General features: G+C 42.5%; 1 protein-coding gene across 1 annotated transcript in view; it reads right to left on the bottom strand.

Moving 5' to 3' along the window:
* The window catches only part of FAM124A (family with sequence similarity 124 member A), a 69438-nt gene that overhangs the window by 1681 nt on the left and 52442 nt on the right, over positions 1-15315 (bottom strand). The window contains exon 2 of the mRNA XM_009290251.1: positions 11786-12525. Coding sequence (XP_009288526.1) covers positions 11786-12525 — 740 coding nt within the window. The remainder of the gene's footprint in view (positions 1-11785; positions 12526-15315) is intronic.

The following is a 15315-nucleotide window of genomic DNA, read 5'->3' as shown; positions in this document are numbered from 1 at the left end:
CCCCAGTTTATGTACTGAGCATGACGTCACATGGTATGGAATGTCCCTTTGGCCAGTTTGGGTCAGCTGTCCTGGCTGTGCCCCCTCCCAGCTTCTTGTGCACCTCCAGCCTTCTCAGTCCATAGAGCATAGGAAGCTGCAAAGTCCTTGACTAGTGTAAGCACTACTTAGCAACAACTAAAACATCAGTGTGTTATCAACATTATTCTCATCCTAAATCCAAAACACAGCACTATACCAGCTACTAGGAAGAAATTAACTCTATCCCAGCTGAAACCAGGACAACCCTAGAACCCGCTTGCTCTATTTTCTAGCTCCTAATGACTTTAAGGACAGCTTTGGACACCTAATTTGCTTGTAGACACCTAGACTGAAGATCTAACCTGATGGTTATGATCTGAATCTGGACCTGAATCTCATTCCTAGGGCAGGATTCAGTTGTCTACCTGCCAGATACTTGAGCATTTGCACAGGGACAGCAGCTGTGACAAATGGGGAGCCAATGTCCTTCTCAAGAAGCTGCTGGAGGCCAGGTGGCCTTCCTATGGGATTAGACTGACATGTGGGTAACTGAACTGAGCCCCTAGTGCCCAAGCAATCATAAGGTTTTTCATCATCTCACTTACCTCAGTAAGGCTTTTAGAAGTTCGCATTTTAAAAAGTTTAATTTAAATTCTTCTTACTAGAATTTCTCACATAATACAAAATGCTGAACAAAAGATGAACTATCCATTAAAAAACCTGAACCACAAACTAATAAAAGGTTTCTAATCACAACAGAAGTAAAAGAGTCTTCTAGGGTGAATAATGGATAAAGATGGAGCTTGATCATTTTACCAAAGAGATTATATGACATGACAGAAAGGGATGAGACCAAGGAGGTCCTTTGTATCTGCTGTCTTTAAAAGAACTCCATATATTGCTGCTTCTAACATCTTGCTAGTGCACAGCACTCTGTTAGTGACCCAGATCTGTCATAACCATCTTCTATTTTTTATTGCAGTCATTTTATAGGCAAAAAAGGATTTTCACATCTGCAAAAAATGTTTTGCTCATTTGTGATCATCTAACTAGAGGTGATTTATAGGACAGCCAAACCATAGGAGTTCACTTAGGCATTGTAGATTAATATCTATATATACACGAATGTATATGTAATGAGGTATGTTAATTCATAACCTATTTCTGTATAATATAATAAGCTGTTTTCCTTAATGCCATAAAGAATTAAATGAATTAATGGGTAAATTAGCACAGTAGTGTAGTAGTTTCATTAAGTGGTAAGAAATTGAGTACAAAAGAGTCAAATAAAGTAAGTCAAATTGTCAACAAAACATTAACCAGAAATCACTTTAGACCTCTACACGCAACATTATTTTATCTATGTAATAGGTCAGCTAATTTGTTTAAAAAATTACTCAGCAAGACAAAAGGCTTGTGTCCATGAAGAAAATACCAGCTGCTCCTTAACTGAAGACATTTCTGGATAACCCAGCAATAACAATACGACATGCTGAAAGTACACAACCAAATCACTGCACTCTTTTGATGAGTTTTTTCAAGAAAACACTCCTCATTATACTGCTGTTTGCACTAACCAAAGGTACTATTTTTTGTTCAGTAGCCATTATTTTATCTATGTAATAGGTCAGCTAATTTGTTTAAAAAATTACTCAGCAAGACAAAAGGCTTGTGTCCATGAAGAAAATACCAGCTGCTCCTTAACTGAAGACATTTCTGGATAACCCAGCAATAACAATACGACATGCTGAAAGTACACAACCAAATCACTGCACTCTTTTGATGAGTTTTTTCAAGAAAACACTCCTCATTATACTGCTGTTTGCACTAACCAAAGGTACTATTTTTTCTGTTCAGTAGCTCTGATATCAGATACACTAAATGGACTCAACCACCACGCTTGCTGAATCAACAGAAGCACCTCCAGAACACTTCTCCTACCTCTCAGAGAGAAGACGGTGGATTGCCTGACCATGGCTAGTTTTTATGCTATATCCTTATGTTTTCATAGACTTAGTTGATAATTTGGCAGATCAAGCATCCAAAGAAACCAAGGATCCAAGCAAGTGCAGTCTTCTTGCTTGTGAAAAGTTAAGGAGGCCCTTGGGACCACAAGGACTGGTAACAACTCAGACAAACTGTACCTGAAAACACAAGGCTTTTGGGGACAGATCTGACACATGCACTGGGGAGAGTTCTGTGGGCAGTACGAAAGCCTTGCCTTTACGTTGCACAGATGATACCATCTGTCTATATACATAAAGCAGAGCCCACAGACTTCACAGGTAGGATTTAGTTGTCTAGTTAATACAGCCAATGGAGTCTGGAGAGCAATTCAGTTTTCCCTAAAGTAAAGTCCTGTATCTGGTTAGCCGAATTGCTCTCTAGGTCCTTGAGCTGTACTGAGTACATATCCATCGACTACAGTGAGAACACAGACCATAGCTCACACAAAAATACCTGCAGTTAGACACCAGTTTTACGTGTCTACAATCTGGAGCCGAACCAAATCCTGCAGAGATAACTCCCATATGTTCATTTTGCTTTGGTGTATAGAGGAGATATTTTGCACACTAGTAAAAGTCTCATGCACTTAGATGATGGTAATAGTTTGTTATTCTTATTTATTGACATAACTTTTGACATGTCTTCCAAAGAAAAAGTAATTTAATTTGGTCTCTCAGGTCACCACTGGTGAGAGATACTGGGTCTAATTCAGCTGTGTAATTGTAGGTACCTGCTGTATCCTGCCTGGTCTGCAAGCACAGACATGGGCCACTCCATATCAGGGATTTCAGTGCCTGGGAATGTTCCTGGGCACGTTTAATTTATTAATACAGGTAAAGTCTTAAGCATTTTGGGAATAAAGCACAGACACAAGAATAGCTGTTTTGAGCTCTTTCTAATATTTACAAACCCTCCAGTTTAAATCAGCTTGTGTTAGTTTTGGATTGTAGATATGCAACACACTGACTACAGGTGCAACCAAATTACCAGTACTCAAAAGGACGCTTACCCAAGGCATCGCCCACAAGGGGGTGGAGCGGAGGGCAATGCCGGCATAAATGGATGAGGTGAGATGAAACACCCCTGCTAGAAACCCTGGGGGCTCTCATGTAGGAACTTTCTAACCAAAATGCAGACGAAAAGTAGAGACTCAAAGGAAAGGGGAAATGCACTTCTAAGTGGGAACACTTGGAAGCGGCAACCTGCTCCGTGCAGCCGAACAGCTTTAAGTACCTGGCCTAACTGGAACATACTTACACTAACGAGAAAAATCTACTTTAGGTAAGCTATTTGTTTTAAGGTTTTGCTATTTTTAACCTTTTTCCTAGCTCTTTTAACGTTCCTGCGGACAGATAAGAGCATTTCATTTTATACAAGGAATTTGCTGTTATTCCTACTACTGGGTCACAGCTCCTGGTCAAGCCCAGTCGGCCTGGCAGGAGGTAATGGTGGATCAGCAAGGAGAAGGGGACAAGTACAGCCTGCCCTTAGGATGGCTGCCTGCAGGGCAGGCCAAGAGACATCACTAATGCAGCTTATTTCTGAACAGCTCTGTTTATAGAAAGAATTGTTTACCTCGATCCTTTTTTGTTTAGATGTGTTATGATTTAGAAGACCTATTTTCCAATGCTGCTCTTCATGATATGGGCAGAAATGGGGAATAATAGGGGGAGATTTTTTTAATACTTTCATCTTAAAGCAACATAACTGAAAACTTTCCTGACTCTGAGAATACTGGACTGCACAACCGTACTACAGGTAAAGTGTCAGAAGCTCCATCTCATGAAATACTAGTAAATAAAGATTACAGGCTAATCCTATATTGTAGAGAACTAGATTATGTGGACTAATAAGACTTTTCTATATCTACATTCTGTAGCTTGTCAAAGATCATAGAGAGGATTCGATGATTTAGCCAGGATTAAAACTTAGGCAAAACTAGCTCCTAGTCCTGTGCCAAGGCCGTTGACTGTGCTCCCTTGTACCACCCTGGCACGGCACAGGGAGAGCTGCATGCAGCCTGTGTGTTCATGTGATCGCTCCTCTTCGTTTTAACCTTACAGTGCCTGACAGTCCCACAAAGTTCAGACTGGACTTCCACGTGTGACTGCTCTCGGGAGAAACCACGACAAGCAAGCGGGAGACACTGATCTTCTACTGCCCTTTCGGCCATGGGATGCTGAAAACAGCAAGACCTATATTTGTGCCTTGAGGAGAGCGTGATGCACATACAGCTCCTCTTTTCAGCAGAACAGCCTTCTCCCTCCTCCCCAGTTCTTCCCTTGGCTTTGGAAGTTGTTGCATCTGCTTTAATTTTTCTGAATTTTTTTCTTTTTTAAGTCCTTATCTTCAGCCTTCTGACAGCTTGCTTTCTGCATTGCCTGTTACCTGGCTGCAGCCCGGCAGAGCCCTGCCTGGTACAGCCAAGCTGCCTGAGTCAGGCACAAGCGCGGCAGAGATGCTGGAGAGGGGGTCAGCCATCCGAGAGGGCAAAGACTCGATCCAAACCGATACGTTGATTTTGACTGAAATTCCAAATACAGGGAGAGAGATCTGTCAGACCTCGCTATAAAGACACACAACAAACCCGGCCATTGACTCAACTGACTGAGATTAGATTAGCTCTCTAACAGAACAGATTTTTTCATCTCGTGCTAATCTGCTGCTCATTTATAATCTCTGCACAAATCTTTGTGAAGCCTGGAGGGATTTAGAGTCTTTGTGTATTACAATGGGTTGCAGAAGAATTTCATGACGAATATTTGGGAATGCCATAAACAACTTGGCGCGAACCTCACAGAAATGCACTTTCGACTTCACTTGGGCTGCCTATACCTGACACAAAAAATCCATGAGTGTTCCTCCAGTCTATTTTAAGTTATGTGTTTTTTAAGAAAGCAGATAGTGATCTCATTATGCATTATCTGTATTAAGCACTGCCAGCAAGGCTCCAATGAGGTCAGAACCCAGCCAAACTGCCGGCACAGCAATGACATCACCATCTCGAGCCCAGATTTTGCCCGCCTTGCTCAATAGGAGTGCGATGGTGTTTGTTTAATTGTATTAAAACCTGGATTGATCCAGGAAAAAAAATATCAACACAAGAAAAAGTGGTAGAGGTTAGTCCTCAGTATCACCATAATAAGTCTTACTTGAAAGGCAAAATGTATTCAGAAGGGCAGCATATCAAAAGGCAAAATGCAGAAATTTTATTTAAAATTGAATTGAACATATTTGAAAAGTGGCAAGTACTGTGTTTACAAAACTAGAACAGGTGGGTGTCTTGTAACGCTAAACATATTCACTCTCAAGAGTTTTTGCTGGTTGTATAGTCATCAGAGATCTTACCATGCCATGAAACATAACTGCGCTAATGGAAAAGACAGAGAGAAAGTACCTTAGGATGAAGAAAAACAACTAAAAAATCTCCTCCTATTTGAGTTAGTGACTGATTCGCTGTGTCCCCCCCCAAAACCAATCATTAGCACTAAGAAGAACCAAACACCTACAGCACTAAAAGGAAAGGAAAAATAGAGTAGCAGATTTTTAAGAACAGGAGGCTAGTATTAGACTTAGAGATCAATTAAATCAACTTAAGGGACCTCCCTTGACTGAATCAATTTTTACTCCAAAAGTCTGTCTTTTTCACCAGTTTCAACAGAAACTAAAAGTAATTTTTGTGAAGGTGCCCTGTGTACATCCTTGCTTGTCCTTGATGCTTTTCTTGCCTTTCTTCCTCTCTGTGTTCAGATCTGTTCTACCTGCACTATTAATTCAAGCAAGCTTGAAGCTCTTTTCTCACCTCCATTTTCCTTCTTGCAGACCAAACTGTTCTCTGCAGAAGTGCCCTCTCTTTGCCTGTTTTTGTCTTTCCTTTTTACCTTTTCTGCTTCCTGGTTTACTAGCTCATCTTTCTCTCTTCTACTTGTACTTAACTGTAGTGACTCAAGACTGCAGTAGTGGGACTGTGCTTTCTTTCCTTTATTTCCCAGAGTCTATAGATAGTAATGCTTTGAGTAACAGGGACGAGATGATTTAACTGCATTTAAGACTACAGGGGTACGTTATACCATTCAGTCTGACCTTGTGTTCATTATTTTACAAATCTTTAAGCCATTCTTTACTGAGCCTGCTGACACTTTAGGCAGACAAAAGCATTTCAGTTTTCAGGAGATTAAATTGCTCTATGCTTCAGGCAGGGGCATAAGACAGAGGTGCCACAAAGCCCAAGGCCCCTAAAATGGTAGCAGATTGACTAATGCTCCTAGACTATTTACATGTTTTATCAAGATCATATGAATGCTGGATGACCATCAAGGCACCCAAACTGGAAACTAAGGGAAGGATAAGGAACACTGCTTTGTGTTGGAGAGAGGAAGTGCAGAGCCGGGTGAGGTCTGGAAGGGTTTGGTGGGTCAGCTGAAGTAAATGCAACCGTGACCTGTGTCCTAAACCTCTCAACAGAAACAGAAGTGGACCCTGAGCCTCCAAGATTTGCCTCTCCTTGGCCAAGATAAGCTTGAGAGGCAAACCATTCCTCGTGCTGCAGAGGAGAGTAAAATGTTTCTTTTAGTCTTAGTTGGGGCTGGGAGAGGAAAAGGAAAAGCTTTGTCCTAACCTCAGATCTTGTAATTATTTTGACCTCAGCAGCTCAGTAATACCCACCCTTGCTGCCCATGTATCTAAGACAGGGTATTTTCTGCGTTGTCTGAGTCCTCTTGTCCCAGCTCCTTGCTTCAGTTACGGCCAGTCTCCAGCACTCTGTAAGAAGGCACTGTCTCTGCTCCCTAAAACACATCGGGTCAGTTGTGCATCATGGAAAAATCTCTCTCCCCGATTTCTGTGTTCAGCTCTCTTGAGTGTGAGGTTTGACTACAACCATACTTTTCATGCAGATATGTACATGTTTTAAATAAGCTGAGGGAAATAACGGCACTTTTGTTCTCCTCGTGGCCCCAGACAAAAGGGGACAAAGAGATGAGTTCATGAGTCTCACAGACACCTGTATATAATACACTGAATACAAAAAGAGGTTTTCAGCTATAAGCTTTTGATTCTTTTTTCTGTATAACGTATTTGCCGATGTCCATATAGGCATGTAACCTTCATGCTGCTTCCCATCTTCAGGCATATTGCACTCCAAATGCCTAGCACAGAATGCCTTTATGCATGCAGCTGGCAGACATCTGCACCCCCAGATTGACTTCTGGCAACTCCAAGGACCTATTCAACAGTAACATACTGATCTTGTACATAAATGACTGCAGCTGACCTCATGAAACCCTTAGGGGATGACTACTGCCTGACCATAGATCTAGAGTACTCATTTTGTGCACCAAGCGATGGAGAAATCTCCAAGGTAGCAGAGACCTGAGCTTGTGGGTAGCACTAAGCAGCAAGTCAATCATTCTTAATGGTTGGGTCCGCAAGCAATCTTTTCTCAGAACCAAGGCTTCAGGTAATAAACCATGTTTCCTAAATATGATTATACCACTTCTAAACTCAGGATTACAGTTGGTAAGGTACAGGTAAGAAGAACATCGGCCGATTAACTCAGCAAATCAGCTAAAAAAATCCCTCTAACTAAAAGCTGTGATCAGTTAACATTTGCACTGTTATTTCAAGGATGCTCTATAAAGCAACACTAGGCAGAAAAGAGCCACCTCATAAACAGTATAGGTTCATTAGCACAATAACTGGCATAAAAGCCTTACAATGCCAGGTCTGACTACCTTGTTTCAGGCAGGATTAGCATAGACTGGTAACAAATCACACATTTCTTGGGATTTTTATTTGTCTTGGCTTTCTGGCAATGTTGTTTGCTTCTTGGTGCTGAAGATGGTGGAGGGGGAGGGATTTCAGCAAGAAATTGGTTATTACAGGGTGAGTCAGGTACCTGAAGATAGGTGTTTGGTCCATTCTGGTATCTCCTAGGGTGCCTGCCTGGCATTCCAGGAGCGCACAGCCCTTCTGTAGGTCCTGCATCTAATCTGCCAGGACATCTCTTCTGGGCGGCTCAGGTACCCTTTGGCATGTAAAATGGCAGTAGGTCTTATGCTTAAGCGCTGAGTCACTACCTAGGTGAGATACTAATTTGCTGTTGCCCACCTTTGTCCCAAGTATGTCTGCATGTCCCCCTTCATGCAGAGTAGCTAGGAAATTCTGCCAAAATGTTATTTTACCTTTCCTATCCTATCCAAAGACGTTCACATAATTTAAAGAAGCCATCTGTGCACTTTCTTCTCTCTGCTCGCTATCCCTGCTTCCCAGACATGCATGGCCAAGCCAGTCCCATCAGTTATTAACCTTTCCTGCTTCCCACGTTGCACTGCCACGAGTGCAAGTTCATTAGCACTTCAGCTGTCTCTGTGCAGATTATGCCCAGAGGCAGCCAGGAATTTGGACAAGACTTATAAAACTGGCAGTATACCAGTATATGGTATATTCTTAACTACATTATTTACATATTCTTCCCACTGTTCTGACAAGAGCTCCCCAGAGCTTCTGCTTCTGGCCTTAGCACTGGTGAAGCAGTGTGGGTGTCTTCCCGCAGGATGCAAACATGCTCTTAAGCCCTGCTCCTGCTAAAGCTAACTGAAGCTTACCCTTTGCCTCAGCTGGTATACAGCTGTACCCTTGGAGCTAACTTGCCAACGTGGAAAAGCTACTGTGACAAAATAATTTTGAAGGGCTTCCTTGCAAATGAAGGAATAGTTTCTGTGGTATTAAACAGACTTATCTTGCCCATGAATAACTTTATTTTCTCTTGCACTGACTTTATCTAAGCCCCTTGGTAATTGCATTTGCAAAATGGGTTAAGAACATGGATCAATCTGGCTGGCAAGTATCCAAGTCCCTGTAAGCACACCAAGAAAAACACAGAGGTCACATCTTGTTAGTCTAATCATGCAGGTATATTTAAACTTCAAACATTAAACACTGCCTGTAATTTAACAGGGATGTTAATCTACCATTTTGGGTATAATTGGTAATTTTAATCTGTAAAAAGGTGCAGTATCCATATGAAGTAAATAAAAATATTCTGATGATTACTAAATACCAACTGATGTGCAGGCTGAAAAACACTGGGACGTCATTGTTTGGATTCATATAACTGGGAAGAAGTGAAAGTTGTTGCCAATGCTGTGGCATTGATAATATTGTTAATAGCAACACTCCGTGAGAAGTCAAAAGGTAGTCCTATTACTTTGAAAGGTAGATACTATAATTGTTTTGAACGCAGAGTGAGCTAAAAGAATATAAGGAGTCCACGGATCACCAAATCCAGTGTTTCCTATAACCCATGCTCCATCATATAATCCCTTTTCCTTAACTGACCATCCTGTCTTGAATTAGGTTATTAACCTGTTTGCACCTGCTGGGTGGCTGTTATGTAGTTGGCCATCAATATGTACAACTGCCAGCTTAAATCTATTTATCAACAGTTTTCTGTTCCTGTGCCAGAAGAGTCATTTAGTGAAACAGCCTTTTCCCGTTCCTGCTGTTTACCTTCTTGTATATTTTCCGAGCATAGTCAGAGCTCCCTTCAGACTTACTTTGGCTAGGCTCAGATGACCCTACTCTTCCAGTTTCCATTTGTAAGACAGTCTCTCCATCCCTCTGCACGGGGTGAGAGCCCTTCCCTGTACCCGCACCTCTCTGAAGTCACCTTTCTGGAGCCCAAGGCTGAAGACAGGTGAGGCCCGTGGGACCTTGTGCAATGGCACAAGCACTTCCCACACTCCTTAGGGGATACTAACTCTGGTACACACCAGAGACTGCACTTTTCTTTTCATGGCCGTGTTGCACTGGTGGCTTGTAGTCATCTGAGTACAAACAGGACATTTTCCCTTTGGTTTAGTTATAGAGCTCCACTTCTGATTGTACAGACTTGTTTAAAACCTGTATACCAGGACCTAGTCTTCATGACTTTACAATCGTGTAAGTTAGATCCAAAGTCTCTGTTTTCCCCCCATTTTGCATATATTAAACTTCTTTTGCTTCACCACACTTCCAGTGTGATAATTTCCATTTCTGTAACTTCATTCCCATTTGCCATTTTGCCCTCCTGTTCAGCATCATCATCCTCACTGAAAACAGAAATGAAAATTAATTGCACTTGGAGGCCACGCTTAGCAGGCTTTCGCTCTTCTCTTTTGGTGCATACGGCTAAAATCTTATTCTGATTTTCTTTGCAGGGTTTACCTCAGCCTGCTGTTCGGCAAGTCTCGCTTTACTCTGTACTGCCTGGCACCTGTTATTTCTGAAAATTTGCTGTTTTGAAATCAAAAGCCTTATTTAGAAGATCTATTGGGTTTTTTTTTACCCTTCCCTTCAATTCACTTGAAACCAGTGCAAGATCCCATAAACCAAAGTTATATCACATAGCAGAAACCTCCTGAAAAAGAACAGGGAAAAGGGGACATAGGTGAGTGTGGTTGCTGTGTAAAAGTTTCATGATGGCTCTTGTAAGCTTAAGTTTACGAGTTATCTCAGGCTAACACAGATATGCCTACAGTGCAAGCAGTAATCCCGACAAATTGGTGACTGTCTTGGCAGACGGGCAGGGAAGCTGAATTGCCTCCTGAGCTCTACACGTGTGCTGTTCAGCTCTGGCATGGGGTGTCTCTGTGGGCAGCATCTGCAAAGCAGCATCGAAAGGTTTCACCACCACCGGGGTGTGACTCACCAGAGCACAGATGCCCCGCGCACCTGGATTTTCAGTCCCAGGAGCTACAAACCCAGAGGCACTGTGCTGCAGGGGGGTGTACACACCTCTCGGCACGCTGGGAGGTCTGTACAGTGGAAGGATCCAACCTACAATGCCTCTTCCACAGAAACAAGGTCGGACAATTTGACAAGCTTCATGAATGCAATTCACTCTAAAAAAATACCCTTTGAAATCTGAACAACAGTCTTCCAAAGGTGAGGGTCTGTGCTCCCTGATTCGAATGCTAAGCAGCAATAAATACCTCTGCAGTGCAGGAATGCACATTAACCTGGCTCTGGATTGCCACAGATGATACCCCCTCTGCAGGGCAGGCAGCTATTAAAAGCTTGCTGCTTGTTATCCCCTTTATCTCCCTCGGATGTGGTGTAGTGAAGCAGAGCATGCTGATACATTGCCCAGATATGGTGCCTACGGATGTCCTAACAAATAAACTCTCTTTCAGGACTTGGTTACGAGCACTTGAGATTAGTTCAAAAAGAGAGTCTGTAGGAACGTCTCTCTTAGGCTGCTCTTCAGGGTGCATTTCTTTTCCTTCACCACCTCTCTCCCCATCCTGATAATCACAATGTGAAAGAGAGATGCATTTTGTCACCCTGTGATGCTAGAAAATAATGAGTACCATCAGGAATTCTGCTTGTCTTCCATAAAAATCTCACAACTGAGAGCTATTTTATAAACCCCTGTCAGTTCTGTGCCCGTATTTCTTACAAAACTACACCCATCAGCCGTCATTTCTCCACTCGGGCTCATAATTCCTTCTCTCCTCATTCTTTTAAACAGCTACCTTATCTCACATCACTCTTTGTATAAACTGAGGTTGACTGATATCTGGATAGTATCATCCACTGCTTTCCTGATTAGTTACACACACAGCAAGGGGTTTCAAGTTCTTTAGCGGTACTGTCCTGGCTCTTTCTCCTAGGACAGAGGAAAAAAAAAGCCTCCTTTTCTGGCTGCCATTGCAGGTTAAGCTTTCCTGCACAAAGCCAATAAATGTGCTTCTGTTTCCCTGTGTGCTGGACTTACCTGCAAAAGGATCCTATTTCCATCGTGGTCTTCTGTCTGCCACCTGCCTTCACTGATGGGGCTGCAAGGGTTGGGCAAGAGAGGCACAAGCTGCCCCACATCTTTTACTCTGAACTCCAGCACCGCTGACTCTGTCGGCATTGGCACCTGGCCCTTTGGAAGTTTTTTTAAAGAAAACTGAATGTCTATTTCCATGTTAGAATAGACAGGAAAAACACAAAAGTCTGCTTTTTTCTGGCATACTGGTCTTTTCAGTATTAACTCGTACAATTTCAAAATGTCAACAAAGTTTTCACTCCTGCAGTATATAGTGAAGCGGATAATTTCTTTCCCGTAGTGCACTGGGCGAATGGCCCACAGAGGAGTCTCTGGAGCCAAAGTGTAAAAGTCCTGGCTGCATGGCATGTAAGGGATGAACTTCCCATGCACTCGCTCTGTGTGGTGGTAGTGCCAAGGTGGCCGCTGAAAGGTTTCGTGGAGCTGCAAGATCGGTTCTTCTCCATATTCCTCCTGCAGAAACAGAATGATGGCAAGGGCTGGCTGAGAAACACCAGCCTTACCTGGCTTCCCGCGCTTCTTGGGCACTCGTCTTTCTGAGACTCGGAACAGCTGGAGGTCTGGATGGATCCAGGCTAGAAGCTTATCGATGGCTTGCTGAAGAGTCTTGGATTCTCCTGGGTCTGCGATAATATGTACACTAACAAGGAATGGGTCTTGTATGCCTTCTACAGAAAGTTCACCTGAGAGTATAAACAGAAAAATATCCTTTAAGATTTGTAACCAAGTTGTCAACATTTAGGTGATCCTTAAAGGACAAACAGTCTACTGAGTCACACTGGGCTTTTTTAAATCTCTCTCAAGCTCACCTGCAGTAAACTAAAAATAATGTACAGAGATATAGCAACCAAGAAAATAATCAGAAGACAGAGAAGTTTCATCAAGCATACCGTAAGAGTTGCTGTTTCTACTGAGGTAGCATCCAAAAGATGTTACCCAATGTGCATTTCTGTGTTAGAAAAGAGCTGCCCCATACAGCTGAGAGGTAGGAAAGACAAAATTACTGACGTAGAGTGGGGGTGGAAGGGACACTAATGATGTACAGAATGATCAGGGTGGACAGTGTTCATCCCACCTTGTTTTAATTTGTGCCAGTTGGCTCGGGGCATGAAAATCACACCACTGAACTCCACTCTATCACCTTGACATTGGAGTTTTCCACCCAGTTAATAGCGTTCTGTGTCCTGGAGGCAACTGTTTTAATAAGTAAGGCAAAGTTTGTAGGGAGAGGTAATATCTTTTATTAGACCTACTGATACAGTTGGGTAAAAAAACAGACAAGCCTTCAGGCACACAAGTCCTTCTTCAGGAAAAGATATTACTTGTCCCTACAAATCCTGCACTGTTTATATCTTCAGACCATCAAGACTATAATACTACTGCTTCAAGGTTTTTATAAGATTAGGGAAGACTCGTAAGAGCAGGGAGCACAAAAAATTACACTTACTCAGGGGGGAAAAAGAAACCTCTAGTTAACCTTGGGAATGTTCACAGGGGCTCTATCTGTTGCTGTCCCTGAAAACTCTTTGATAGCTCAGAAGCAGAGCAATGGCTGGTTGGAGGGCAGGGGAGAAACTGTCACTTCTGTTCTGCTGGAGCTGCATGCCAATAAAGATGCATGTGAATGGAGATCCAAGACAGTTTAATAAATTATCCAGGTAATCTGGATATTTCTGCTGAAATGGTTCCCCCTGTGTAGTGTTCTGAAACCACCTCCGTGTCTGAAACCCCGAGCCTGGGCACAAAGCGTAAACGTGTGAAGCCTTAGAAGGGCTTCCCAAGCTTTTCATTGTGCAGACCACATTTAATAGGGGGATTGTATCACAGGCTCTTTTCCCTCCTATTGGCAATCAGTACAAACCTCTCCCTCCTCCCTCCTGGCATCAGAATAACATTCCTGTGATACTTCAGCAATTGCTTTAATGGAAAAGCAGTATTATACAAGTATTGTATTTTACTTGTTTTTCAATACAGATAGCAGCAAGACCCAGAGAAAAGCTAGATGCAACTGCATAGCTTTCCAGAGATGACTGGTAAACATACCATCAGCCTCAATTTAGAAGCTGCAGAAAGATATGGTATGCAGAGCAAATAGTAAGCATGCATTTTGCCTAGGGGAGATATAGAAAAATCAAGTAAATGATCAAAAATACAATTACAGCAGAGTTCTCATATCTCTGCATGAAACGGTTGATGTGGAGTGACTTTGTCAGATGGTTAATGGAAGAAAAAAATTGAAGCAAAAAAAAAAAAATCTGTGTCATTATATGGCAAGAAGCTTTGCTGTAACAATTGTTACTGGTAGGCAATTCTTTGAGATATCCCCTGTGTGGGAGAAAGACAAAGGGGGTGTGGGGGGAGGTTCTCTCATGGTCCTTTACACGGGACAGCAGGACAGGAAGGAAAACAAATTGCAGAGGACAGTGATCTAATAAAAACAGAAAGAAAGTAATCGCCATAGCTACGCAGCCATTCGTTTTCTAAGTCTGGAATAGAAGATGTTCAGCTCTTTTCTCCCTCTGTTTCCTTTGTTACACAAATGCTATCAAAGCCTGCAACAAGTGACAGGCTTGATATTTATGCATATAAATGACTGCAGCTCTGAAAGAAGCCTGGACACAACAATGTGAAGCAAAGAGCCATCGTTCCTGTCGGCTTCTTGCTCTGCATTGAAGAAAAAATCCCTGAGCATGGCTTTTCTGCCCTCCTGTTGCTCAGCATGGTGCAGGGACACTGAATGGCTGAAGCATTTTTCAAAAGTGGAGCCCTGTGGGAGCCAGCCCCAGCATTAGTATTCTGCAGTCATCGCTGCCTGTGCCCATCAGAACCAGATGCTCGCAGAGCCAGCCTCAGAAGACCACCAAAGCATGGCACAAAGCCATCGTTAGGAGCTAGGGTTATACGTACAGCAGAGCAAATCATCTTCTTTTGAGCTAGAAGCAACTATGCCGAAGGGGGAAAAGTGTAACAAAACTGTACAGAAAGAGCTTCAGTATCTATTTTATGTTAGCAAAGATGCTTTTACTGCAACACTTTTACACCTTTCATTATATGGCTTCTGAGCTTATAAAACGGCAGCCCTTTCTGTTTTGGTAAGAAAAAGAGAAACAGAAGAAAAGCAGAAACACGAGGCAAGGAGCTAAAAGAAACTTCCCCAGAACTGATGATAAGTTGCAAATTGTTTCTATGTTACCAACAAGTCTTTTCGCTTCAGCTGACAAGGAAGGGGGGAAACGACACCATTTCTCACGACACAGTTCAGTTTGCCCCCGGCAAATTGTCACAGAAGCAAATGAAAGCTCTGCATATGTATTAGCCTTCCTGTGTTACTAGTTAATCCCACAGAAAATATCAAAATGCTGAGGCATCTATTTGAAAATAAGCTCCACAGTTCTCACAGCTATTACATTTTTTTCTTTCCTATGACAGAAGGGGATTAGTTCTCTTTGAGTTGGCAAAGCACTAACATTGCT

This window comes from Aptenodytes forsteri, unplaced genomic scaffold, assembly GCF_000699145.1.
Source record: "Aptenodytes forsteri isolate BGI_AS27 unplaced genomic scaffold, ASM69914v1 Scaffold155, whole genome shotgun sequence".
Lineage (NCBI taxonomy): Eukaryota > Metazoa > Chordata > Aves > Sphenisciformes > Spheniscidae > Aptenodytes > Aptenodytes forsteri.
This window is presented reverse-complemented; position numbering and strand designations above follow the sequence as displayed.